The sequence below is a fragment of the Myotis nattereri genome (genome assembly GCF_964212035.1).
Source record: "Myotis nattereri genome assembly, chromosome: 5".
Lineage (NCBI taxonomy): Eukaryota > Metazoa > Chordata > Mammalia > Chiroptera > Vespertilionidae > Myotis > Myotis nattereri.
In genome coordinates this window covers 81,550,554-81,576,463 of record NC_138080.1, presented here as the reverse complement: position 1 = coordinate 81,576,463, position 25,910 = coordinate 81,550,554, and the positions used below count along the sequence as shown (strand labels likewise).

Below are 25,910 nucleotides of genomic sequence, written 5' to 3'. Positions count from 1 at the left end.
TGACCTTTTGGTGTGAGGGCTAATGCTCTAACCACTTAACTACTTTGGCCAAGGCAAGAATATATATGTATTTTTATTCCTCCCAGTGGTATCTACTAATGAAAAGTTGCATTGCATTTTCATTACAAATAATTTTTTAAATTGATTTTAGAGAGAGGGGTGGAGAGAGATAGAGAGAGAGGGAGAGAGAGAGAGGTTTTGTTTCCACTTATTTATGCATTCATTGGTTGATTCTTGTAGGGGCCCTAATAGGGGATTGAACCCACAACTGTGACATATTGGGCTGACGCTCTAACCCAACTGAGCTACCCAGACAGGGCTGCATTACATTTTTAAACATACAGATAGTCTTAGTGTGCAAAAACTACAGGCCACTTAGATTCTCAGCTCTTAGATTGAAAATCACTGGTATAAGTAAAATATCAATAATATTCAACCTTAATTTTGGTCCTTACTCTGCACCAGGCATTGTTCTAAGCCAGGGGTGGGCAAACTTTTTGACTCGAGGGCCACAATGGGTTCTTAAACTGGACCGGAGGGCCGGAACAAAAGCATGGATGGAGTGTTTGTGTGAACTAATATAAATTCAAAGTAAACATCATTACATAAAAGGGTACCGTCTTTTTTTTTTTTAGTTTTATTCATTTCAAATGGCCAGATCCGGCCAGCGGGCCGTAGTTTGCCCATGGCTGTAAGCACTCTACACTTATCTCACATAATCTACATCCTTCAAATCCTTTTCCTCTCAGTTTAAATGTTATCTCCTCATAGTAGCCTTCCCTTATCCAAGTAGACCTACCCTCTCCCCTTTCTATTATTCCCTATCATTTCATCCTGTTTATTTCCTTCAGGACACATATCACCCTAAGTAGTTTAGTTACCTATTCATCTACTTGTTTACTGCTGTCTTCCCAACTAGAGTATGAACTTTGAGAGCAGACAAGTGTCAGTTTGGTTCACTGCAGTCTTACCCAGTGAAGTACTGTGCTTGGCACAGAGGGGCCATTCTATTGGATATTCGTTGAATATGTACAATAATGAGCAAAAACCCAACTTTATGTAGTAGACCCTCTTATTACCTCCGCTATATGGATGAGGAAACAGGCCTGGAGAGTGAAATAGACTCATTCCAACGTTAGTAAGTTAAAAAAATTGGATTGAAGCCTAGCTCTGCTTGACCCCAGAGCACAAGCTCTTCCCCACTATTTTGGTCTCAGAAACAGAAGATTGAGTACAGTCTTGGCTGTGTGTGATCTTGACTAAGTCCCTTTTTCTCCCTGGGACTATTTCTTCCACTAAAAACTGAGAGGGTGGAGTTAGTGGTCTTCTTTATAGCGATGTACAAGATCTGTGATCTATGAAATGAAAAGGGGGACAATGAAGGAGCCAACAAGATGGGCTGTGCCTTTAAAAGAGCTGATTTTCAGTTCACTAAAGATTTGCTCCTCATTATTCTATGCCAGGAACCGTGTTAGATGTCCCTTTGGATAGGAATCCAAAGACTAATAGGACATAGTCCCCACTGTTAAGATGACTGTTCTGATGGTCTAATGCAGCCTGGCTAACAGTATAAGTCTGTTGCTTAATGTATAGTGTGCTTGAAGTACAGTTGCTTAAAGGACAGTATGAGGCGCATGGTAACATGGAAGAGGAAGAATTAGTCTCATCATGTATGTATATGGGAATAGAAGGGAGGGGTGAGATATAATGCTGAGCTGAGCCTTGGGGGGAAAAATAGTTTTCGACATGGACACAGGCGATAGAGTGGTGAAAGCCTGGGGTGGGGTGTGTGGGGGGGGGTGTAGAAGGGGTCAATGGGGGGAAGAAGGGGACATATGTAATACTTTCAACAATAAAGATTTAATTGCTCGGCTGGTGTGGCTCACTGATTGAGCATCAACCTATGAACCAGGAGGTCACAGGTTCATTTCTCAGTCAGGGCACATGCCTGGGTTGCAGGCTCAATCCCAGTGTGGGATGTGTAGGAGGCAGCAGATCAATGATTCTCTCTCATCATTGATGTTTCTGTCTCTCTCTCTCTCCCTTCTTCTCTGAAATTAAAAAAATATATATTTTTTAAAGATTTAATTTTAAAGAGGAAAAAAAAGAGAATAGTTTTCTAGGTGAACAAGATGGTGGTGAGACTTCCTGGACATGAGACATTACGTGCAGAAGCATACCAAGAAACAGTGCAGTGTGCTGAGGGTTGTTAGGATAAGTGTTTGGCTTTCAGAGTGTGGAGATGGTTAGGTTGAGAGAGCCCATGAAGAGTCATGCTGAAGAGCTTGGACTTAATTCCTGAGAGCAGAGGCATTAGCATATCATATTTACATTCTGGCAGTAATGTAATAATTCTGGCAGCAGATGATGGAGGAGGGTGATGAGGTGAGGAATAGAAACTGGTTAAGAGGCTTTGCAGTAGTCCAGGTGAGGGATGATGAGCACCTGGACCTACAGTATTTATGGCAGAGTTGGAGAGAAGCTATATAAATGGAAGACATTTTAAAATGCAGAGCCAAAGGATTTAGTGATTGATTAGATGAGGAAAAATAAGACAAGAATAAATGATTTATTGGAATAGATTGGGTTGCCAAGTATAAAAAGGTGCCATTAATAATTACAGGGAATTTGGAGTGGGATGGGAGATAATGCTGCTGGGTTTGGGCATGCTAAGTTTGAGGACTTACGCAGCCAAGAGGAAGGGTCCTTCCTTTCCAGAATGACAGTCCTAGCCTAAGTCAGACGTCCTTGGGCCAGTCTCCTGAAATAAAAGTCTCCAAAGCCTCACTGGAGTTCCTGAGCTGAACACCCTTCAAGCATATAAGCTGCATATTGAAAACTTCCTGGACCCTTACTCATAGGAAGAGAATAGATCATGGACTTGCTTTTTAAAATCAGATACTGACTCCAGTGGAGCAAACTCTCCTGCCTCTTATAAGCACCACACTTTTAAAATAAGCCAGCTCTGGCTCTCAGGTGGGCTCCAGGAAGCCCCCATCTCCTTAGGGAGCGGCCTTTTAAAAGTTGGAGTTGCAGCCCTGGCCAGTGTGGTTAAGTGGTAGAGCGTCGACAGGTGCACTGAAGTATGGTAGATTCAATTCCCAGTCAAGGGCACGTATCTGGGTTGCAGGTTCATCCCAGACTCCGTGACTAGGGGTGAGTGTGGGAGGCAACCAATCCATGTATCTCTCACATTGATGTTTCTCTCTCTCTCTCTCTCTCTCTCTCTCTCTCTCTCTCTCTCTCTCTCTCTCTCCCCCCCCCCCCCCACCTCCCTCACTCCCTCCCTCCCTCCCAACCCTTACACTCTCTCTAAAAATCAATGGAGCCGAAACCGGTTTGGCTCGGTGGATGGAGCGTAGGCCTGCGGACTGAAGGGTCCCAGGTTCGATTCCGGTCAGGGGCATGTGCCTGGGTTGCGGGCACATCCCCAGTGGGAGGTGTGCAGGAGGCAGCTGATCGATGTTTCTCTCTCCTCGATGTTTCTGGCGCTCTATCTCTCTCCCTTCCTCTCTGTAAAAAAAATCAATAAAATATATTTTTAAAAAAATCAATGGAAAAAAATATCCTCGGGTGGGGATTAACAACAACAAAAAGATGAGGTTGCAGCCTGGCCCCCCTGGTAGCTGGAGAGAACCCAGATCTTGGGGGGCTGGACCCTCTCCCAACCACCAATCCTGGTATGGTGTTCTCAATGCCAAAACAAGACCCCATGTAGCCCCAACTCTCTGCAAAAGACGGGACTGAGATCCCCAGCACTCACCTGGCGGTGGCAGGGCCTAGCACATGGGCTCGATGAGGGGCCGTCCTTTAGGGTCCTCCCAGGGAAGGGGACAACCCAGGAGGCGGGAGGCTACAGCCGGTGGCCAAAGGCAGGGGAACGCCCTGTTTCCCACTCCCCAAGTTCATAGGAGGGTGCCAGAATCCGTTATCTCTACTCCGCCCCCTCTTCACGCACTACTCCACTGTCACGGCGATAAATCCCAGGAGCAAAGGGTAGCACGATCCTTTCCGCGCCCCTGCGGGCCCAGAAGCTGGGCGCTAAAGCAGTGCAGTCCCCAGCTTCCCCTGCAGAAGCCGCGCTCCTCGCTTGGTCCGGAGGTAGAGGGGGCGCGAGAGAGCAAGTGGGCGGGTGTCCCATCCTCCGCATCCTCCTCCAGGTCCTGGCGCGCAGGGTGGGAGCGCTGCGCCGCTCCGCGCTGCGCACCGCGGCCCGCTTGCCGCCTGCCCCTTGCCCAGCTGGGCCACGTCCCCGGGCTGCGGGTGGAGGGCTACCAGGCACTAACGTTACGCTGTTTCCGGTTTTTCAGCAGGCTCTGTTTCCCCTCCCAAGGCGGCGGCTGAGCGGCGGAGCCCCCCAAATGGCCTGGCCAGATGCGGCAGGTTTGCTGCTCAGCGCTGCCGCCGCCGCCACTGGAGAAGGCTCCGTGCAGCAGCTACAGCGACAGCAGCAGCAACAGCAGCAGCGAGAGGAGCAGCAGCAGCCGCCACAGCAGCATCTCCCGTCCCGCTGCGCCCCCAGAGCCGCGGCCGCCGCAACAGCCGCAGCCCCGCAGCCCCGCAGCCCGGAGAGCCGCCGCCCGCTCGCGAGCCGCAGCCGCCGGCGGCATGAGGCGCGACCCGGCCCCCGGCTTCTCCATGCTGCTCTTCGGTGTGTCGCTTGCCTGCTACTCGCCTAGCCTCAAGTCGGTGCAGGACCAGGCGTACAAGGCACCCGTGGTGGTGGAGGGCAAGGTCCAGGGGCTGGCGCCGGCCGGCGGATCCAGCTCCAACAGCACCCGTGAGCCGCCCGCCTCGGGTCGAGTGGCGCTGGTGAAGGTGCTGGACAAGTGGCCGCTCCGGAGCGGGGGGCTGCAGCGCGAGCAGGTGATCAGCGTGGGCTCCTGTGCGCCGCTCGAAAGGAACCAGCGCTATATCTTTTTCCTGGAGCCCACGGAGCAGCCCTTAGTCTTTAAGACGGCTTTTGCCCCCCTCGACACCAACGGCAAAAACCTCAAGAAAGAGGTGGGCAAGATCCTGTGCACGGACTGCGGTGAGTCGCCCCCTCTCTCTGCTGGAGAAAGGGGGGAGGGGCGAGGCGGTGGAGAATGGGGGTGGGGCGGGGAGGTGCTGCAGGTGCCCAGGCCGGGCAGAGCCTCACTGCTGGGGGTGGGGCCGCCCCTGGGCAGGGCGGCTGGCACGGGTGGATGAGGGGTTTGAGATTAGGGAGAAGGAGGATCAGGCTCAAAGTATGCCAGGGGTGGGGACGGGCGGGGGGAGACGCTGGCCTGTGCCAGCAGGGATCTGCGGCTGATGTATGGCATGTGGGGCTGGAAAGCTGCCATCATAGCCCAGTAGAGGCAGGAAAAATGGAGAAGTCCGGTGGTGTTGGCCCGAGGCTCAGTGGATCAGGAGTGACCCTCGGAGGCCTTGCCCGTTCTGCTCCCACGGGCCTGCCTTGGCCAGGTTGGCAGGGTCTGCAGGAACAGCTGGGCAGACTCCCAGGCTGTGAAGGCCTCCGCTTATAAGTTCTCCTAGGCGGGCCCCCCCGCCCCCTCCTCCTCCTGGCTTCTCAGGTCTGCTCATCCACACCTCTGGCGCAGGCAGAGTTGGACTTTTTCTGCTACTGTTTTCTGTTGCCCATGTGGCTCAGGTTTTATTTTCCATCGTGATGTTCTCAATCGTGTTGCCTGCTCAGCGGGTAGCACAGCCTTCTGTTAACCTCCAGGACTAGCTAGCAGACATTCTTCGGGCTGTTTCTCCGAGATCCTACTAGGTCTGTTAATAGTGATAAGGATGAAATAGAGTAACTTCTGCCCAATGCTGTAAGTTCAGCTCTGACGTCTTACTGGCAGGATGTATTGACTGCATCTCTCATCTTCATGATGTTGGTGCTGCACAGGAATGCAGGTGATAAGAAACAAAACATAGAAATCTGTAGATCTGTGTAGCTGGGGATGGAGGTCTCCCATGTCAAAAGTGAAAGAAATGTCAGTTTAAGAATTTTTTCTTCTTGTCCCTGAGTCTAGTACTTACTTCTCAGGAAGATAAATTTAAACCAAATTGTCCTTATATTGGTGTTAGCTTGTCTTATGCTTATTCATGTTGGGGTTTCACTTAGTCCCGTCTGAGGCTGAATTTGGTGCTTGTGGTGTGACTCTGAGCGTGTAATCACTGAATTGTGATAGATGTCCTGGACCGCCACAGAAGTTGGTATGCTTACCCAGTTTACTGATTCTGGGTAGTGTAACAAGCAAGGCTTTGAGTAAGTTGCAAAGAATGTGGAACAGCTCACTGGAAGTTTTGCTGCCTTCATCTTTCTAGATCAATGCCTTTTGCTTGTGGAAGCTTTCCTACTCCCGGCTCTCCCACTATTACCACCATCCCCGTCCTTCAAAAGACACATTTTAGTTTAGTGCTTGGGAGAATATCTACTTTACTTTAATGAGAAGAATCTTGCAGTGTTCTTTCTTTCTTTCTTTTTCTTGCAGTGTCTTAGAAGGGAAAAACATTTGGTGATAATAGCAGTTTCTGTCTCTGACATTGTTTTGTGGAATATTGTTGACTGCTCTTTAATGTTGGTTTTATGTTCTGAAATGTTTTATGATGACAAGTGGAGACCAGTTAAGAATTTTTAATTTTTTATTCTGCTAAGTATTTTATCTGAGATCCCCTGGGGAGCCATGGAACTGTATTGTGCAATGGGAAATAGATAGTAAAAACATTTATTGAACCTTGTCCAAGGGCAGCTTCTGTTTTGGATTTCAGCGAGTTGCTCCTGAATATGCACAGAGCACATTGCCAATCTCATCCACTTAGACCTGATGGTAATTGTCAGATAACCCCATAGGGTGACTGGCTTCTCTATTTCCAGTCCCCCATTCCCCCACATCATACCTTGTTTGTTTTAGTGAGTGTTTAAGAGTTGAATATAGAGATCATGAAAGATTTGGGGTCAGAAATATAGTCTGCTTCTAGGTTATGGTCATCTCATGATTAAAATAGCATGTGTAGTACAGTTCTTAAAAAGATAAATTTAGGACTGCAATCACTGCTAAAGAAAAGGTCCTCACACATCACGAATTATCAAGGAGCAGGAATGGTATGGAGGTAAACATTTTAGAACTCAAAAATATTTGCTTTGAATTGATAGTACATAGATACATGTCAGTTTTGGAGGGTTATGTAAAGGGAGTAGAAATTAAAGGACATGTTTGTGAGAAGAAACTTGTAAAACTGGTGATAATATGCCAGAAGAGCATAAACTGCATTTTCTTATTTTCTATTATGTGGTTAAAGAAAACATGCACTGGTAATGGTATATTAAATAAGGAAACAACATCTTCCTTGTGCTCAGCAGGAAATAACTAACAAATTCATTTTCTGTTTTCTATCTCTAAAGAAAGCCCTCTGGGCCTCAGGGTCATTGGGAACTTTTTCTCCTTGGAGCACATTTACCCATTGCAAAATAGGGAAACTGGCATTTGGAGACTGTCATCAGGGCCGTTACATTGAGCAACTGTGGTTGAATAGTTACTTTGTTTAGCCAGTTCCAGCTCTAAATGTGTCTGGGTTCTGAAAGGTGTGGCTCCTAGGGAGAGCTAGAAAGTTGTGTTTTGGTGGGCTAGTACTTTGGGATAGCATACTCTATAGAGGAAAATATTGAGCCTTAACAGTTGCCACATGCCTTGGTAGCATCCACTGAGGGGTCATACTGGACCCCTTCCACAAGGTCCTCAGCAATGGCTAATTTTACTGCAACTGTGAAATGTTGATTTGAAGTCTGTACCGTCCTCCTGGTAATCGTCAGAGGGGCATTTTTACAGATCTAACGTGTGTCATTCATCCAAAAGAACTACCTCTGGTGACAAAGAGTTGAATAAAATCTTTGCATTTCTGAGAAGATTGCAACACTATAACTAGTTGCATATATATATATATATATATATATATATATATATATATATGATTTTAAACGGTTTTCTTATTGGCAGGATATAGTAGATAGCATTAAAAAAAGCTCATTCTTCCTTTGTGACTTTCTGATATGAAGTTTTCTTCCCAAGTATAGTGTACTTTGTTGTTGAAGATGGAAAAGGTGTATTCCTGGGGGATATCACATTCTTTAGGGTAGTTTTTAATTAATTTGACACCTAGATTCACATATTAGAGAAAGGTGGTCCACAAAATTCAAAAGCGACTGCATATTTTTAAAATGCTGTTTATTTAAAGAATCTTTGCTTCCCCAGCCAGCTGGAAACCCAGCTGTGCTACAGTTTGAAGGTGGGAAAGTGAAACTAGGTTAGAAACTGACCGGGGCGGCTCAGTGGTTGAGCATGGACCTATAAACCAGGTGGTCACAGTTTGATTCCCAGTCAGGGCACAGGCCCAGATTGTTTGGTTATTTCTTGTATGTGCCCTGACCAGGGATCAAACCTGCAACCGTGGGGTATCAGGGCGATGCTATCACCAACTAAGCTAACAGGCCAGGGCTACCTTTGAGTTCTTGTTTCTCCTTGCTCTCCTATCCCCAGCATTAGATGCTGCCCCTGGCTTATAGTGGGACTCTCATAAGTGTCTTTTGAATGGATGAAGTCAAGTGAGGTTAAAAAAGCAAGCCTCTATTAATACTGAAACAATCTTAACTTGCAGATCTGTGACACTACGTATTGTGCTGAAAAGCTGAGTTTGATGATAGCCTTTACCTGTGCTGTGGGAACCTTTCTTTCAAAGGAGTCATTGTCAGCTAGAGTACTTAACCCAAAGTGCTTAATCATTGTGCTGATTAGCATTAATGGGATTTGAGCTGTGGAGAATAAAGGCCTTGCTGGCTGGAGAAGAAAACCATCCAGTAAAATGCCTATCAGTTTGAATTAACAAATGGTAAACTACAGAGAGTGGTATATTAACTAATGGGGTGATTAACTTCCTCTTGGTCCCAATCCTCTTTACCATCTTATATTATTGAGGACATTTTAAATTTATTTCCTAACAGCAAATACATCAAGTTAGCTTTTTTCTTTATACAATTGTATTTATATTTTTGAATATATAACACACATATATGGCTCAAAATTTACATGATGAAAAGTCTTCTTCTCACTCTGTCCTCAGCTATCTGGCTCTAAGGCAATTGTAAAATAACATTATTAAAATGTGTATTTCTCTAAAATCAGAATGTTTTCCAAGTAGTCATATATTTTTTCAACAGATAGAGAATATTAATTTTGCCATTAGGATAATCTTATAGTAAATTCTTCACATGCAATATTTTTTTTACTCTAACCCAAGATCTTAACCAGTACCCTACCTCACAAATATAACCTAGGGTCAGGAGTGAAAATACCAACTTACTTCTTAGATACTTTTCCATTAAGAAGTTTTCCATGACAATTAATTTTGTGAGTGAGTCTTAACTGGGATGCTCAAAGGAGAGAGCCAAAGATTTGATACTGAGCTTTGGGGCTGCAGTTGTGCCCATACAGCAGTTCCTACTGTTTCACATTCTTGCTAATCTCACAATAGCATCCATGTGGGAAATCACAGGATTCCATATATGGAAAGAGAAAACTCCACAGTGCCTGATTGCTTTGATTTTCATTTAGAAGCCAAAGACCCAGTTGCTGGTGAAGAGTTTGATTTTGACTATATTCCTTTACAGCTGATTTTGACTAGATTCCAGGGTGAATTAGCCCCTCAAATACTCGTTTGAAGTACTGTGTTTAAGGTAACTGATTTGAACGTAGCATTAAAATGTCAGAGGATCAGGGAGTTGCCATTTATAAATGGGGAAAACACAAATACACAAATCTAAACAGTGAGAAGTCTTAACCCTCTTAATCATTTTGGTTTCATGGTCTGTGACAGTTTTGAACATTAATTTGGAAAAGGAATGATGATGTCAGTATCAATGAAGTCCCCTTCCCGCGCCCCACCTCTTTGCAGTCTTCAACAACTTGTTCCTGAGTTCTTTTCCAGGTCTAAAGTGCTGTTAGTATAATTTACATATACAAAGGTAAAAGAAATTTCCCCCCAAATTTTGAGTTTGGTTGGATGTCTGTGAAATGGGGATTTTTGTCTCACTTGTTTCTAGTGATTTAACCTTCCTCTCCCACTTTATTGGAATTTGTACATAGAAATATATCCAGTTCATGAATTTCAAGAGATTATATAGGAAGTCTTTAGAAAACTGGGGAAAGTAGATGAATTGACTGGTGGAAATACTAAATTATGACAAGTTTGAAAAAAATGACTGTCTTAATTGAAGTGAAAGCCGAGTCCTTTAAAAAGACTAGCACACAAATGAGTTGTGGTGAGCTCCACAGAAGGCTGTAGGAACTGAAGCAAACCTGGAGGGCCATTAAAGGCATTAGGATGACATGAAAGAAGACATGCTGTACCTGGGCAAAGGCTGGCCAGCTTTGCCAATCTGGGGTCAAAAAGATAGGTTCACACGGACTTGAGATCATTTGCTGCTAATCAGCAGTGATGTTTTGGTAATTATGAAATGAGGTTAACGTAAAGGCACCTTCTTTTTCTGGCTAGTTGCTGCCAACAGAGTGTGGCATACAAGCTTTGTTCTACAATAACATTCCCTTCCCACTTTATACATGCAGTGAAATCCAAATAGCCTCTCCAGGGACCTTCCCTGGGACAGAGCCTGTAAGCTCTTCTCTGTGCCTCCGATCAGGACCTGATTGTGCTGCTTGCCTCCTGGGGTGGGGCTGGAGGTGGCTAACATTCCATTTACCCTTGCAGACCTCTCCAGAGTGGCTGAGGCACAGGATTCCTAGCAGGTTTCAGTATTCTGCTAGCAACGTCGCCCCCCAAGACATGATGTTTGGGTTACTTTTTATTTTCTCTTTAGAAACAGAATCCTAAATGGTTCTCTTTTTTCCTTCACAGATTTCCTGCCCTGTGTTGAGGACATTGGCTCCCCCTCCTCTTTCCTTCCCTGGTCTGTTTATACAGACTGAGGATTTGTCTTTGTCCTTTAGGCTGGGATATTTTACTTGGTCTTGATCTTGATCTTGGTCCAACTAATAGAAGCCAAGCTGAACTAACATTCCTCAGAACTGAGTGAATGAGAGAAAGGTCACCGCATAGCTAAATACCTGGTCCAGCCCATGGGAAAGTCAGGACATCATTCATTCGATTGTGGCAGTGATGTAATTTGGTACCCCAAGGTTGTACTACTAAAAAAGCTTTCTTTCAATTCTATCTTTCAAATGTTTGCTTCAACAAATATTTGAATATGTGCTCTGTGTCAACAACTAGGAGCCTTAGGGAAGTTGTATCAGACACAGTCTTTGTCATCAAGGAGCTTACAGTCTAGAACTGTGGTCAGCAAACTGCGGCTCTTTGGCCCCTTGAGTGTGGCTCTTCCTAAGCCTTAGGAGTACCCTAATTAAGTTAATAACATTGTACCTACCTATATAGTTTAAGTTTGAAAAATTTGGCTCTCAAAAGAAATTTCAATCGTTGTACTGTTGGTATTTGGCTCTGTTGACTAATGAGTTTGCCGATCACTGGTCTAGAAGTATAAAGATAGAATACTAGTAGTCATTCAATCCAGAGTATGATGAATGCCATAAGATATACCAACATACAGCCCTGGCCGGGTAGCTCAGGTGGTTAGAGCATTGTCCCGATATGCCAAGGTTGCAAGTTTCATCTGCAGTCAGGGCACATACAAGAAGCAACCAGTGAATGCATAAGTAAATGGACCAACAAATCAATGCACTGTCTCTCTGTCTCTCTGTCTCCATCTCTCTCTCTCTCTCTCTCTCTCTCTCTCTCTCTCTCTCTCTCTCTTTTCTTTCTCAAGTCAATAAATAACAACAACATAGATATACTAACATATTGCTTTTGGGAGGAGGGGAAGAGTCATAAAGGGAAGATTATACCTGGTTAGAGAATTAAGGAAAGTTTCTTGGAGAAGTAGTTTGAGATAGGATTCTAATAAAGATAGATGAGGTGGAGGTGGCTTAGGGATAGAGAGGAAATTGACTGATTAAATCTACTGAATGCAGAGAGAGCAGTGTTCTCAGTAGCAGAGGGATGTGCTTGTAGTACAGAAAATAACCAGGGTGAAAGAGAAATGGGCAGGTATTCCTCATTTTTTCTTATTCTTGGAGTTTTAGTATTTATGGCCTGTATCAATTATATGACACTTATCAATTTAATGCCATGCATTTTAATTATTTTTTTTAATAAATTTTATTGATTTTTTACAGAGAGGAAGGGAGAGAGGTAGAGAGTTAGAAACATCGATGAGAGAGAAACATCGATCAGCTGCCTCCTGCACATCTCCTACTGGGGATATGCCCACAACCCAGGTACATGCCCTTGACTGGAATCGAACCTGGGACCTTTCAGTCCGCAGGCCGACGCTCTATCCACTGAGCCAAACCGGTTTCGGCGAATTTTAATTATTTTTGATGGGTCAGTATCTTATATCCTTCATCTTATTGTAAGATTTTTGGGAGCAGTAACTTAAAATATGGTTAAGTAAATATTTGATTAAGAAGGGAGTGAGCCCTTTTGCTTTCTCTACTGACCACTTATGACCTAGACAAATTTCAGGGTTCCTTAAATGACATCCCAGGCTAAGTGATAGATCAATCATGAAGAGCATATTCAGAGATTTTGATAAAGAACAGAAATTTTGCTTTTCAGTTATGATTTCTTTTCCATGGTAGTCCATCGTCTTATTTCCTTGCAAATAATTCTTCTCAAGTTTTAGAATTATCTCTAGGTGGTTTCCCTCACACACATCAATATTTTGGCTTGTATTTCCTTTCTGTCTTGGTTAGTTAGCATTCTGTAAAATTGTCCAGTTTTACTTGCTATGTGAGCTTTATGGATATTCTCCATTCTAGTCTATCATTAAAATATTCAATTAGACTGTTACTCTGGCCATTCATGCTTCAAGTTGAATAGCTTAAGAGGTAAGAGGTCTGACCAGGTGTCTCTGTAGTAAGCAGAGGTGGTTGTACCTTTTTGCCTAGTAGGCAGCTTGGGGGAGTCTGGAGGTCAGTTCTAGTTCTTAGATCTTTCTTTTTTCTAAAAGGGCAGGGAGTGGGAACCCAATGCTTCTTCATGTGCTGTGCAGAAGTATCTAGTGGGGGGTCACAGAGCGGGGCTCTCTAGAGGGAGTTCTCTTCTAGCTCAGAAGTAAGTCCTCAGGACCACTAGTCTTCACCTTGCAGAAGGCTCAGGATTTGTCTTTGTCCTCAGCTTCCTCAAGTGAGGGTCCCTCAGCTTCCTCAAGTCAGGGTCCCTCCCACTGGTGCCTGTGGCCATTAGTATAATCTCAGTATAGTACCCCATCATGTTGCTTAGGCCAGTAATGAATTTCACAAGCACTGCCCAATCAATGACTCTATTCTGGAGTAACTTTGTATGGCTTTAGAGTTTATTTACTAGTCAGGATGAACAAGTAGCTTCACTTGATGATCTGTCCTGTTTGAATTTCTGTCTCTGAATGAGAAAAACCAGCAGGGCTGCAGCCAGTGCAGCTTTCCCAGAATTGTCATTGGTTGATTGGATTCCAGGGAGTGGGGTGGGAGGGGGGAATAACAAAAAGAATAGCTTTTTAAAAGGAAGAAAAGAGTCTCAGATCACGACATGACCCAATTGTCACAGAGTGAACCCAAGGCCCACAGGTGAAAAGCTTATTTTAAAGGACACTGGGGCTTCCAAAGGCAGCCTGTCAGACTGCTTACTCCTAATTGTGTTTTTGTGTTTTTTAATTAAGTATATTTTTATTGATTTCAGAGAGAAAGGGAGAGGGAGAGAGAGATAGAAACATCACTGATGAGAGAGAATCATTGATCAGCTGCCTCCTGCACGCTACCCACTGGGGATCAAGCCCACAACCTGGGCATGTGTCCCTATTGTGAATTGAACCCTGACCTCCTAGTTCATAGATGGATGCTCTACCATTGAGCCATGCTGGCTGGGCCAGTTGGTTTCCTTTTTATAGTCTGTTTTATTTCTGAGATCCTCTTACCTGGGGTTGTATTTCTCCCACTTTATCCCTCTGTGCTCCCCACCTTCCTAATTAGGGCTGCTGCCATACTTGCTTTTGTTATAAATGTAACAGCCATTTCTTAGCAACCATTCCCAAGAACCAGAGGAGTTTCCAGAAATTTCTAGTACAAAGTTTCCTTCCTTGGACTTTAAGGTCTGATAGATTTTGTGGAAAGTAGGAACAAGGCCTGGGATTGGTACCTATGAGGGTGGAACCACATTTGACAAATCTGGCTAAATTTCTTTCAGGTCCAGTTCTTTTGGACAAAACATGAGGTTTTTCCAAGAAGGCCTCTCCCATATTGCCGAGTCGCATTTTTTAAATTTTTATTGATTTTTTAGAAAGAGAGAGAGAGAGAGAATGAGAGAGAGAGAGAGAAGAGAGAGAGAGAGAGAGAGAAAAATATCGATTGGCCACTACCTCCCACATGTGCCCCAACAGGGGATCAAACCTGAATCTTGGGTATGTGCCCTGACTGGGAATTGAATGTACAGGACAATGCTCCAACAATGCTCCAACCAGCTGAGCCACACTGGCCAGGGCTCAAAGTCTCATTTTCAAAAGGGGACACTTTCTCCAAAAATCTAGTAACATTCACTGGCCTCTTAGTGACATTAAATTGTCTTGGTCAAATACTGACAATAGTCCCTGTCAGATGACACATCTGAGGCTCAACCCAGATGATTCAGTTCAATAGTGAGAAGATTCTAGAATGTGGAGCCAGGTAGTCAGGATGAAACAAGATATTGGGTGAAGCAAGGTATTACCACTTCTGAGAGAGACTCCTTGCTGCTGGGAAAGAACCTAACTTGTAGGCTGAAGGGAGGCACATGGGTGGCCCCAGATAGAGAGGGAGCTTGCTGTCTTTGTTTCTCATTATGTAAATTATCTGAGTAGGTTTCCACTGTGCATGGTATGCACTCAGCTAACAGGGCAAATGGGAGCTGTAGCTGAGACTGGTTCCCTTGGGAATACTGTTTTCACTTCTGCTGGTTTTATCCCAGCTTCTACTTTTGCCCACACATAGTGTGAGCTCTGTGCTTCTATGTGGTGTTGCAGCCTCAGGGCCTCTGATGAATGATCTGCCTTACGCCCAGACCTTGTTATACAAAGTAAAAGTTAAAGGCATTGGTTCTAGGTTAGTTCTCAGAAGGGGTCACTTGAAAGTTAAGTACAGGAAACTGTGTCTATAAAAGAAAACATCAAGTTGGGTTTGATGGTCTTCATTGGGCCAAAGTCATGAACCATACCTTTTAAAAGTAAATAAAAGAGTTTGCTTTCCTCATCTCAGAAGTTAAATAACAGCTTAATCGTTCCAGATAGGGATAAGTCTTATCATTGTAAGAGGAGAATAGAAAAGGACAGTAGTGCTGCTCTGTCTACATGACTCAGGGTAATTCAGCAGACATTACTCTTCATCCTGTGGTTCAAAGATCACTTTCCTTGGAAGAGTTTGTTACTAACACCTGTGGGTTTTGGGGAGTAGTCTCATGGCTGACTTGCACTTGACCTTTTCACTCTTTTTTTAAAAATGTATTTTTATTGATTTTAGAGAGAAAGAAAGAGAGAGGGATAGAGAGAGAGAAACATTAATGAGAGAGAAACATCAACATCGATTGGCTGCCTCCTCCATGCCCCCTACCCATTGATTGAACTTTCAAACTGGGCATGTGCCCTGACTGGGAATTGAAAGTGACCTTTTGGTGGATGGGTTGATGCTCAACCACTGAACCACACTAGCCAGGACCTGGTTCTTCTTTTTGACTGCCTTGTAAAGGCTATAGTTCCTAAGGGACTGTTCTGGGTTCTCCTCTCAATTTATGTAATCTGTTGTTTTTTAAAAATATAGATATTTTATTGATTTTTTTACAGAGAGGAAGGGAGAGGGATAGAGAGTCAGAAACATCGATGAGAGAGAAACATCCATCAGCTGCCTCCTGCACACCCCCTACTGGGAATGTGCCCGCAACCAAGGTACATGCCCTTGACTGGAATGGGACCCTTCACTCCACAGGCTGACGCTCTATCCACTGAGCCAAACCGGTCAGGGCTATGTAATCTGTTTTGAAGCTTTAACTATACAGAACATAGCGGTTAAGACTGCATGCTCTGGAGCCAACTTTAAAGGGTGAATCTTGGCTCTATGACTTAGTAGCTCTATCACCTTGGGCAAATTAATTAACTTCTTTGTGCCTCAGGCTCCCCAATTGTTAAATGGTGCTAATAATAATACCTATCTCTTAGCATTGTGATAAGGATTCACTGAGTCACTTCCTGAGAAGTACTTAAAACAGTATCTGCTTGTAGAAAACATTTAATGCAGAGCAACTGCAATTACTATTATTGTCATGTCTATTGGTAGTGGAAAGAGAATGGCTTTGGATTCTTATATTAAATTCATCCTTACTAGCTATATGAACTTGGGAAAATTCTCTTAATCTTTCTGAGTCCCAGCTCCCAATGGCCTATGGCCCATTGTTTCAGTTACCTATGGTTGCATAACAAACCCCCCCAAAGGTAGTGGCTTCAAACAGCAACACTTACTAGTTATTGTCTCTCACAGTTCTAGGGATTCACTGAGCCCAGCCAGAAGGTTTAGTATCTTTTTTTAAAAAAAATGTTTTTATTGATTTCAGAGAGGAAGGGAGAGGGAGATAGAAACATCAATGATGAGAGAGAATTATTGATCTGCTGTTTCCTGCACACCCCACACTGGGGATTGAGCCTACAACCTGGATATGTGGCCTGTCTGGGAATTGAACCATGACCTCCTGGTTTATAGGTTGACTCTCAACCACTGAGCCACGCAGACCCGGGCAGTATCTTTGATGCAGTCTTAGTCAGATGGTGGCTGGGCAGTCAGACAAGTAGCTGAGATGGGGCCATTTCAAAGTTTCCTTTCTGACAGGTCTAGCAGTTGATTCTGGCTGGTTTTCCTCTGGGAGCTTAGCTGGGGCTGAGAACCAGGGGCCTTGCCTGAGTGTCCTCATAGATTGGTGGCAAGATCCAAGTGTGAGCATCTCAGGAGAGGGCCAGGCCAAAGCAGTATTGCCTTTTATGATCCAGCCTCTGAAGTTACTAGCATCACTTCCACCACATTCTTTTTGTTAGAAGAGAATTAGTAAGATCTGACCAGGTTCAAGGGGAGTTAAACTTAACTTCTTGGTATAAAGATTGTCAAAGAATTGTGGATATGTTTGATCCTCTGGTCACAAATTATTTATATTCCTCACACATGAAAAATATACTCATCCTCACCCAAGATCCTCCTTCCTGAAAAAAGTCTCCTCTGTTATGGCTGGCTTAGGCTCAGGAGCCAGGGTCTCCTCATCTAAATTAGGTCTAGGCCTCTAATGTAGTTCCCTGAGCACAGCAATTTGAATGCTGTTCCTCTTGATCTGAAATGAATTAACAAGACAAGTTATCTGTCCCCCCTCCCCCCGAATCCTGGAACAGACTTAGGATAACTGCTATAGATGCCCCTGTTTAAATATTGGTAATTCTTAAACATTTTAAAACAATGTTATTTATATATTTTTTACTTTGAATTTTAAAATCATTTCAGACTTAGAAGAAAGTTACAAAAATAGTGCAAAGACTACCCTTTGCCCAAGTTCCCCAGATTATACAACCATATAAAATGAACAAAACCAGGAAATTTATAGTATTATTTATAGTATTGATGCGAAACTATCAAACTAACCTATAGACCTCATTCAAATTTTGTCAGTTATCTTACTAATGACCTTTTGCTAGTCCAGGATCCAAACTGGAATCTTATGTCACATTTAGTTGTCAAGTCTCTTTAGTCTTCTATCTGGGGTAGATGTTACCATTTAGAAAGAGGGAAGCCAGCAGTCATAGTCTGTAGCAGTTCTGAAACCCAGCTCGCTACATGAGAAGGCTCATCATAAAATATAGCTTGTGTTTGCAGTTAGCAGTTTTCTCAGTTTTCTGTGTTCTTTAGTCAGTCAGGTGTGGCCATAAGAGGAGACACAGGAGATGAAACAAAATAAACAACCAAGTTTACTAAACTCACAAGGGGTCACTGCCTGCCACATAGGGTCACAGGGGAAGTACCAGATTTTGGTCAGGTGACAGATGACAAAAAAGGGGGGCATTAAGTTAGAGTCTTTTTTTTGCTTGTTTGTGTGGGGTTTTGTGTGTGTGTGTGTGTGTTTACTAGATTACTGGGTTATTACAAAAGGATATAACTCAGGGAAGCCAGATGGAAGAGATGCACAGAGAAAAGAATGGGAGACGGGTGCAGAGCTTCCATGCCCTCTTCAGGCACCACTTTCCCCCCGCGTCCATGTATTCACCAACTTGGAAGCTCTCTAAACCCTGTCCTTTTGGGAAAGGGCATGGAATTTTGAAGGAATACAAGTCAGTCCAAAACATTGCCCTTGAAGTACAAAAGATTTAAAAAAGTTTTAGTTGTAAAATATACACAACATAAAATTTACCATTTTAACCATTTTAAGTGTACAGTTGTATGGCATTAAGTATATCCACAGGGATCTGCAGTCTAAACCATTAGGGTTTTCTTGGGGAAGGCAAGGAGGGCAGGGTGACAAATTAGGATTGGCAATATGAGTAATTTTTCATGGGTTCTAAACTGTCGGGGTTGACTGTCGGGGTTGTCACCATCACCGGTGGCCTGATATCTGGTCCCTGAATGATTAAGGGTTAGATTAGAGGAGGAATGGCTATGGATTGGTTAGTTTGCATATCAAAAGCATGCTCTGGCTGAGTCCTTTGCTATTTCTAAGTGGCTAGACCTAAGGGGCAGTCTCTTCCCAGAGAGGGTTTTTTAAGATGTCAAAACATCAGCCTATATAGAAAATAAAAACTATCTACAGTACACGCAGCCGGCTTCCTTCATGTAGAAGTTTGGGAGTCAAAGGCGTCTTTACATTTCATACTGCTTGCTTCTTTGAGTCTAAGGTGGCAGTGTTCCTGCTAGTACCCTTTTAAAAAATATTTGTGGTTTGCCTATGAATCTTATCGGGGTTTACTACCTTAGACAAAAGCCACATTCTTAAATCTTATCAAAATAAACTCTTCTCTACCCTGAGACTGCTGTGGGACAACATCCTTCAGATTACCGGAATCCCTGTTCTTTAATGGGAAGGACCTGGCGGGCACCTCCTTAGGATCCTTAGAGGGCCTTTTGTCTCTCTCAAAGATTCTTTGAGGCATTGCCTTTGATCTTCCTGAGTTCTTAACAAAAGATACAACCCAAGATGTCTCAAACTGATCTCATTATCTTCTCCTTACCATATTCTAAACTGTCTAGGATGACCATCTTAGATAACATTGATCTAGTCTTTCAACCTTTAGAAACCTCAAAATCATCTTTGGTCCCTTTCTCACCTTCATTCCCTATGTGCAGTATATTGGCAAATCATGGCAGTTTTTACTACAGCAAAATATCTTCAGGTCAATTCTTTTCATTCATGGTGCTCTAGTACATGGGTGGGGAATGTCCGGCCAGCGAAATCATTTGGTCTGGCCCTGCCAAGGCATTAGGGGTGAGTTAATTAAATGTTTGACCAAATGTAGCAGGCTAATATTTTTTAATATATATTTTTATTGATTTCAGAGAGGAAGGAAGAGGGAGAGAGAGATAGAAGCATCAATGATGAGAGAGAATCATTGATCGACTGCCTCCTGCACACCCCTACTGGGAATCAAGTCCACAACCTGGGCATGTGCCCTTGACCGGAATCAAACCCAGGACCCTTCAGTCCAGAGGCTGACACTCTCTATCCATTGAGCCAAACCAGCTAGAGCTAGCAGGCTAATTTTTAAGTTTATAATTTTGTATGGTCCTCAAATGATGTTATAAATATTCAAATGGCCCTTGGCAGAAAAAAGGTTCCTCACCCCTGCTCTAGTTGGGTACTTATTTCTTACCTAGACTGTTATTGTAGCTGCTGAATGGAATTTTCTTATTTTCAGAGTCTCTGCTCTCTTCTAGCTATAGTGTATTGATGGAATTAGCTTTCTAGAACAAATTAATGATCTCTCCCCAATAGCTTCTTATTATCTGCAGACTAGGGTGAAAACTCTTTCACATGGCATGCAAGGACTTCCACAATTTGACCCCTACCTGCCTTTAAGCCTTTAACCCACTCCTCCACACTTTACTATTTGTTATAGCCAAAATGTACTGTTTTGAAAAATTTTAATACATTTTACACTTTCCTTCCATAGTGCTTCTGTGCATTCTGTTTCCTTGGCTGGTTATGTACTTTCTGTCCTTCTCAGTCAGTTGCTAGCCTCCCCATCCTTCAAGGCTCAGCTCAGGTCCTACTTCTCCTCAAAGCTCTTTCTGGTTCCCTCAGTCCTAATGAGTCATGACATCCACTGTGTTTTGGTAGCAGTTCATAGCTCTTTCTGTAATCATACTGGTCTGTTCTATCACTTAGCATAGTCAGATGGGGAAGGGGGCCATGTGTGTATGGTCCTCCAGACTGTGAGCTTCTTGAATGCAAAATGAAACTGGAGCAAAGGATGTATCTATTTATTTTTGTGTGTGTGCCTTATATAACTTACATGGCTAACTGCTTGGTGACTTGAAAAGAGAATGAATTTTAATTTAGGCATTAAACTGGCAGTTGGGAACAAGCATCTGGTTCATGGGAGGAGATTGGCCTAGGCACGTAAAATGTAGGTAGAGCTAACAAAGTGGTAAATTGAGGCAGCCACTTTAGATGAAAATGGGGAGTTGGTTTAGATAAAAAGTGTGACATTGACTCTTTACTGTCATGGTTCCTGCTGTTTATAATAATCAAAACCAAATTATGATGTGTGAATTGGAGTTTGTTTTATTAGCCTCTATGGGAAGCACCTTGAAAATATTATTTAGGGATATTTAGGAGAATTTAACTGTTTTGGATACCACTGTATTCTTATCACCTTCATGGTATTTTGCATGTAATCAGAGCTAAATAAATATTAGTTGAGGAAAAAATGAGAGAAATGATTTCTGCTCCTTTGTGGCTCTAGGGCACTTATATGTGCCCTACCCAAGGAACAGACCCAGGGGGGCTTGTTCAAAATCAGCTCAAGTTAAGAGAAGACTTATTTGTCACAAGTGATTTCTCCAGGGTCCTGTTGATACCCAGAGCATTCTGCTTTGCCACGGAGGAGTGGGAGATGTTAGGGCCTTAGGACGTAGAGAGGGTGATTGGTAACATGTGAATGGCAGAATTGCAACCTGAATCAGGCAGTAAGAGCGACAGGAGCTTCTGTTAGGTGGCCAGGAGGAGAGTGTGGGTTGTGTCCTTAGTTAAGGAAGAGGAAACTGTTCGATCTTTGTCAGGTTTTTTATTGTTGTTTTATTTTTAAATGATGAGAATCCTTCCTGTAAATCAGCCTCCCCAGGTCCAGACTCAGCCCACTGATTTCTGTATGATCTTTTTCAGGCTGCACTTATACCCTGGGCTTTATTTTGAGCTGACAAATGGAGGTCTCTTTTTCAGCTGTGAGAACTGGAGTGGAGGGAGTGTTTTGAGCCAATTTGATAAGTGGCATGGGTTTATACTTTTTCTTTGAAAATTTTAGCAAAATCCTGGACTGAGGGACAGTCTGGATGTCTGGAATACTGAATTTCTTTCTTGAAGAGAGACTTCCCCTGTATTCCATTCTGAGTATCAAACCCAAGAAGCCTCTCTGAGTCTGTGATTGTGATAATTGGATGGGAGGGATTGGGGCAATTTAGGAAGATGATGGGGGCCTGACCTCTTCCTGCCTTTGAAATCCATAAAGGAGGGAGAATGGGGAAAATGATGAATAGTTGATCAAAAAATGGGGAGTGTCCCTCCTAAATTAGGACAGCTGGCTCAGTAACAAAATTGTTTTACTCTGTTAATGGCCCTCAGAACCAGATGCTATGGAAACAGAAATTAAACTACGACTTTGAAAAAAAAAGAAAATAAACGACAGTTTTGGGCAGCTCTCTCCGTCCGGTGAGGACAGTGTAACCTCTTCTCTCTGCCCTTGCCCAGCTGTGCATTCCTCTAGGGAAGTCTCAATAGTCTGAGAGAGGGGGCTTGTTGGGCTCATGTCCTAGACTTCAGGGAAGGGGTAGATTCAGTTGAGAAGAGTCTCAGGGCATGTGGGTTTTGCATCTGTTTGATCTTTGGCTTGTCCTTGGAGACACTGTGCCTTGCAGGTTTTGGTAGAGTCAGCTCAAGGTGACCTCCTTCCACTCAATAGATAGGAGAATTGGCCTGCTTGGTCTCTCCATATCCCTGAGAACCCAAATTTGCTACAGGGTTGGGTGAACCATATGGCAGCCTAGATTACAGTGATTGTTGGCGTTTGTCAACAGAGAGCGCAGGCTTTTTGGCTATAGCTAATCCCCCAGGTAGGGTTGCCACACCATCTGTGAACACAGCATATAGGATCAGCTAGATGGGTATGCAGTCCTGCTCTTATCCACTCCCTGCTTCCCAACGAAAGGAGAGGCAAGATCATCATCAAATATTAACTAATAGATATGTGGTGTGTGTGTTTTTTGTTGTTTTGTTTTTTTTTGGTGTGTGTGTGTTTAGCTCCTTTATTGTTCTTTTCATTGAAAGATGCTAGGGAGGCCTAGTAGTCATGTATCTTTCTCTGGAGAGGTTTATGGTCTAGTTGAGGATATCAGATTAACGTGAATCAGTAACAAGCAACATAAAACAAAAGGTACATAATAGTTGCAAAGAAGGAAAATAGACTAAATAATTCAGAGATAGGGAAGATCAATTAGGGCTGAAATTTTCCAGGACAGGGTTAGGACTGGAGGTCAGTCTCAAAGAATGAATAGGTTTTTGCGATTTAGGAGGATAAGGGAAAGGCTTCTAGGCCTTAAGAACAATATGAGCAGAGGAGACAAGCATGATGTCTTTGCAGGACCAGAAGGAGATTAGTGTGGTTGGGGTAGAGATATAGGGGAAGTAAGATTAGGAAAGAAGGGCAGGACCAGATTGCAGGGGGTCTCCAGAGACAGGCAAAGGAGTTTGGACTAGGTTCTGGGAATGATATGGTGCTATTGTAGGAACTGGTACAGAGATATGATATGAAGAGAGGAATGTTTGAAAATACTTTGAAGACACAATTTCCAGTGGACTGGATTTGGAGAGAGATAAATGTTCAAGAGATCAAGGAGGGCGTTATAAAGTCCCTGAAGCCCTGGAAATTAGGGGAAGAGTTAGGAAAACTACACGATTTCTTTTCAGATTCTATGAGACTTGGCGATGAGCTGGGTATTAGGCATGAAGGAGAGAAAGGGGTCAGAGTTTGATCTTGGAAAGCTGGGAAAAATAATAGTGTCATTAACAAAAATAGGGATGTTGTAAGGAAAAGTAATTTTAAGGGAGAAAATGATGAGTTTGGCAAACATTTTATTTACTTGACAAATACTTTTGTGACACAATGTATTTAGCACTGTGCTAACCACTTTATAAATGCTAGCTCATTTCATTCTCATAATAACCATATGAAATAAATACTGTTATTCCCCTCTTTATTACAATAGGAAAAACACAAGCATAGAGAAGTTAAATAATTTGCCCAAGATCATGAAGCTATAAAGAAATGGCAGAGCCAGGATTCTGGACCCAGGCACAGAACTTATGCTAGGCTTCCTCTTGTTGCTGAGAGACCCATGTAGAAAATACAGTAGATAGTAGGAGACCAAATATTTTTGGGGGGTATTTCCTTTTTGCAGAACTCTTTGCAGGAAATGTAACAATGAATACAATGTGACTATACCGTCAAGGAGCTTGTAAAGTTCTAGTGAGGGAATGGCTAATTGTCAAATCATGGTCAAGGGTACTAAGTTTTTTGCTACAAGAGAAGGTAGCACAATAAGAAGTAGAGAAGAGTGCCCGGCGGTGTAGGTCAGCAGTTGAGTGTCGACCCGGAACCAAAAGGCTATGATACCATTCCTGGTCAGGCCACATGTCCCGGTTGAGGGCTCGATCCCCAGTTAGGGGGCACTCAGGAGGGAGCTGATTGATAATATTTCTCTCTCATTGATGTTTCTATCTTTCTATCCCTCTCTCTCAAAAAAAAAAATCAATAAAAAACATTTAAAAAGGAGAGAGGAGGATAAATACATATCTAGTTAGAGATATCAGAAAAGACTCCAAGGAGAAGGAGATAAGATTAGGGATAGATCTTGAAATATGAGTAAAGCTGGACTTTGGTAGTTGGTAGGAGGGGCAGGTCATTCCTGGCAGAGATAAAAGTTTGAAATAAATTGTGGAAGAAAGAAAGTTAAAAACATTTGGAACCAGCACAGTGCACAGTACCTAGCTCAGTAAATGTCTGACCTGAACTAGGATGAGAGATGGTTTCACTAGGCTGTAACATAAAGCATGAGTTGGAGAAGCAGTAAGAGAGAAGGTTAGATATCCAGTTTTCCAGTGCCTTTTATTGAAGATTAAAGACGCTGTCCTTTCTCCATTGTATTTTCTTGTTGAAAATTAATTCACCATATATACCTTCTTACAAATGATTCATGAAAACAAACTTAAAAAAAAAAATAAAACAGTACCAGTCAACTTAAAAAGAGAAAGAGCGAGAGAGAAAAGGCTGGGGCTCCCTTGGTAGAGAGCTGGAGCTTAAGTGAGGATGAGACTGGAGAAGTGCAAGTCCATGGCCTACAAATGAGGAGGGGATAGCCAATGCTGGAAGAGCAGAGGACCCCTGGAGGGAAGACTGGGAAAGAAAGAGCTGAGGGTTGAGGATGGAGCCTTTTGTTGTTACACATGTAGATATGTAGGCTATTCTTACTTTGGGAGGAGCCCGAATATTTCCTAAAATGAGGCCTGTTGGTTTGTGGGATGTGATTGTTCCTCTTCTGGATTGGCAGACCATTTGTGGCTCTCTGCCTCTGTTCTTCAGGTGCCTCCCAGTTACCTGGGGTAAATGAAGTTCTCATTATCCTTGTCCCCTAAGTAGATGAAGACAGGAATCCTTAGGACAGTTCTGCCTGGACTCAAGAAGGAATTAGCTAAATATGAGGCCATGCTTACGTTATAGGTGCAGAGGTGATATTTCAGGGAATCACGAGTTCCTAGTGTGGTATGAAAATGAAGTGGTTGAGATTACTCTCAGGTCATGGGCAGTCACTTCCAGAGGCTAGCAAAGCTTGGTCTATTCTAAGTAATCCATACCCCTGTAGGCACTTAAGGATCATTCTTAGGAAAACAGTGTTGAGTAGAGACAGAACTTACAAATACAGAGGTCAGGCATTACTCACAGACTTCTTCCTTGCCTCAGACTTCATCTCATAACACAGAGAGCACAGTCCGAGGAGAGAGATGTCAGTGTAAACTCCAATTTGCCACTTTCTAGCTCTGCGATCTTGGGACAACTGACCTTTGTGAGTCTGTTTCCTTCACTGAAAAATAGGGTGATATTTGCTTTTCTTACCAACAGGGATATTGTGAGGCTTAGAGAAAATAATGTCTGTGGAAGTGCTTGTAGATTGCAAAGTGCTATATTGGAGTGTGCTGTTATTACTACAACTGTTAACCAGTTTGCTCACCCTTAAATTCATGCTCTGAGAGTGCCTTTTACATAACTTCTATATAGTTCCTCTGCCAAGGACTTAAAAAGCCAGGCCTCAGAATGGGAGTTTGAGACTTGAGATGCACAGCATAAAATACTTCCCCAGGCATACATATTCTATTTCATTGGCTTAATGATGCACTTCACCCCACCCTGTCCATTAATATCTCTGAAATGTGGCTGTGCCTTATACTTGATGGTATAGTAGTTTTGATGAATTAGGCTCTTTTCCTGGAGCCACATGGGCCACATACACAACTTTCTTTTTTCTACATGAATTGCTAAAATGCATGGGGGCATTTTGCTGCCTCAGTAACTGTAGAAT

General features: G+C 43.3%; 1 protein-coding gene across 5 annotated transcripts in view; it reads left to right on the top strand.

The window, feature by feature from the left end:
* Positions 1 to 4,310: 4,310 nt before the first annotated feature.
* The window catches only part of NRG2 (neuregulin 2), a 178,846-nt gene continuing 157,246 nt past the window's right edge, over positions 4,311 to 25,910 (top strand). For all 5 annotated transcript variants that reach the window (XR_013995970.1, XM_081090809.1, XM_081090808.1 and 2 more), the window contains exon 1: positions 4,311 to 5,032. Coding sequence is in view for 4 of the 5 variants with exons in the window: in XM_081090809.1 (XP_080946935.1) it covers positions 4,375 to 5,032 (658 nt within the window). In the remaining variant the exon portion in view is untranslated. The remainder of the gene's footprint in view (positions 5,033 to 25,910) is intronic.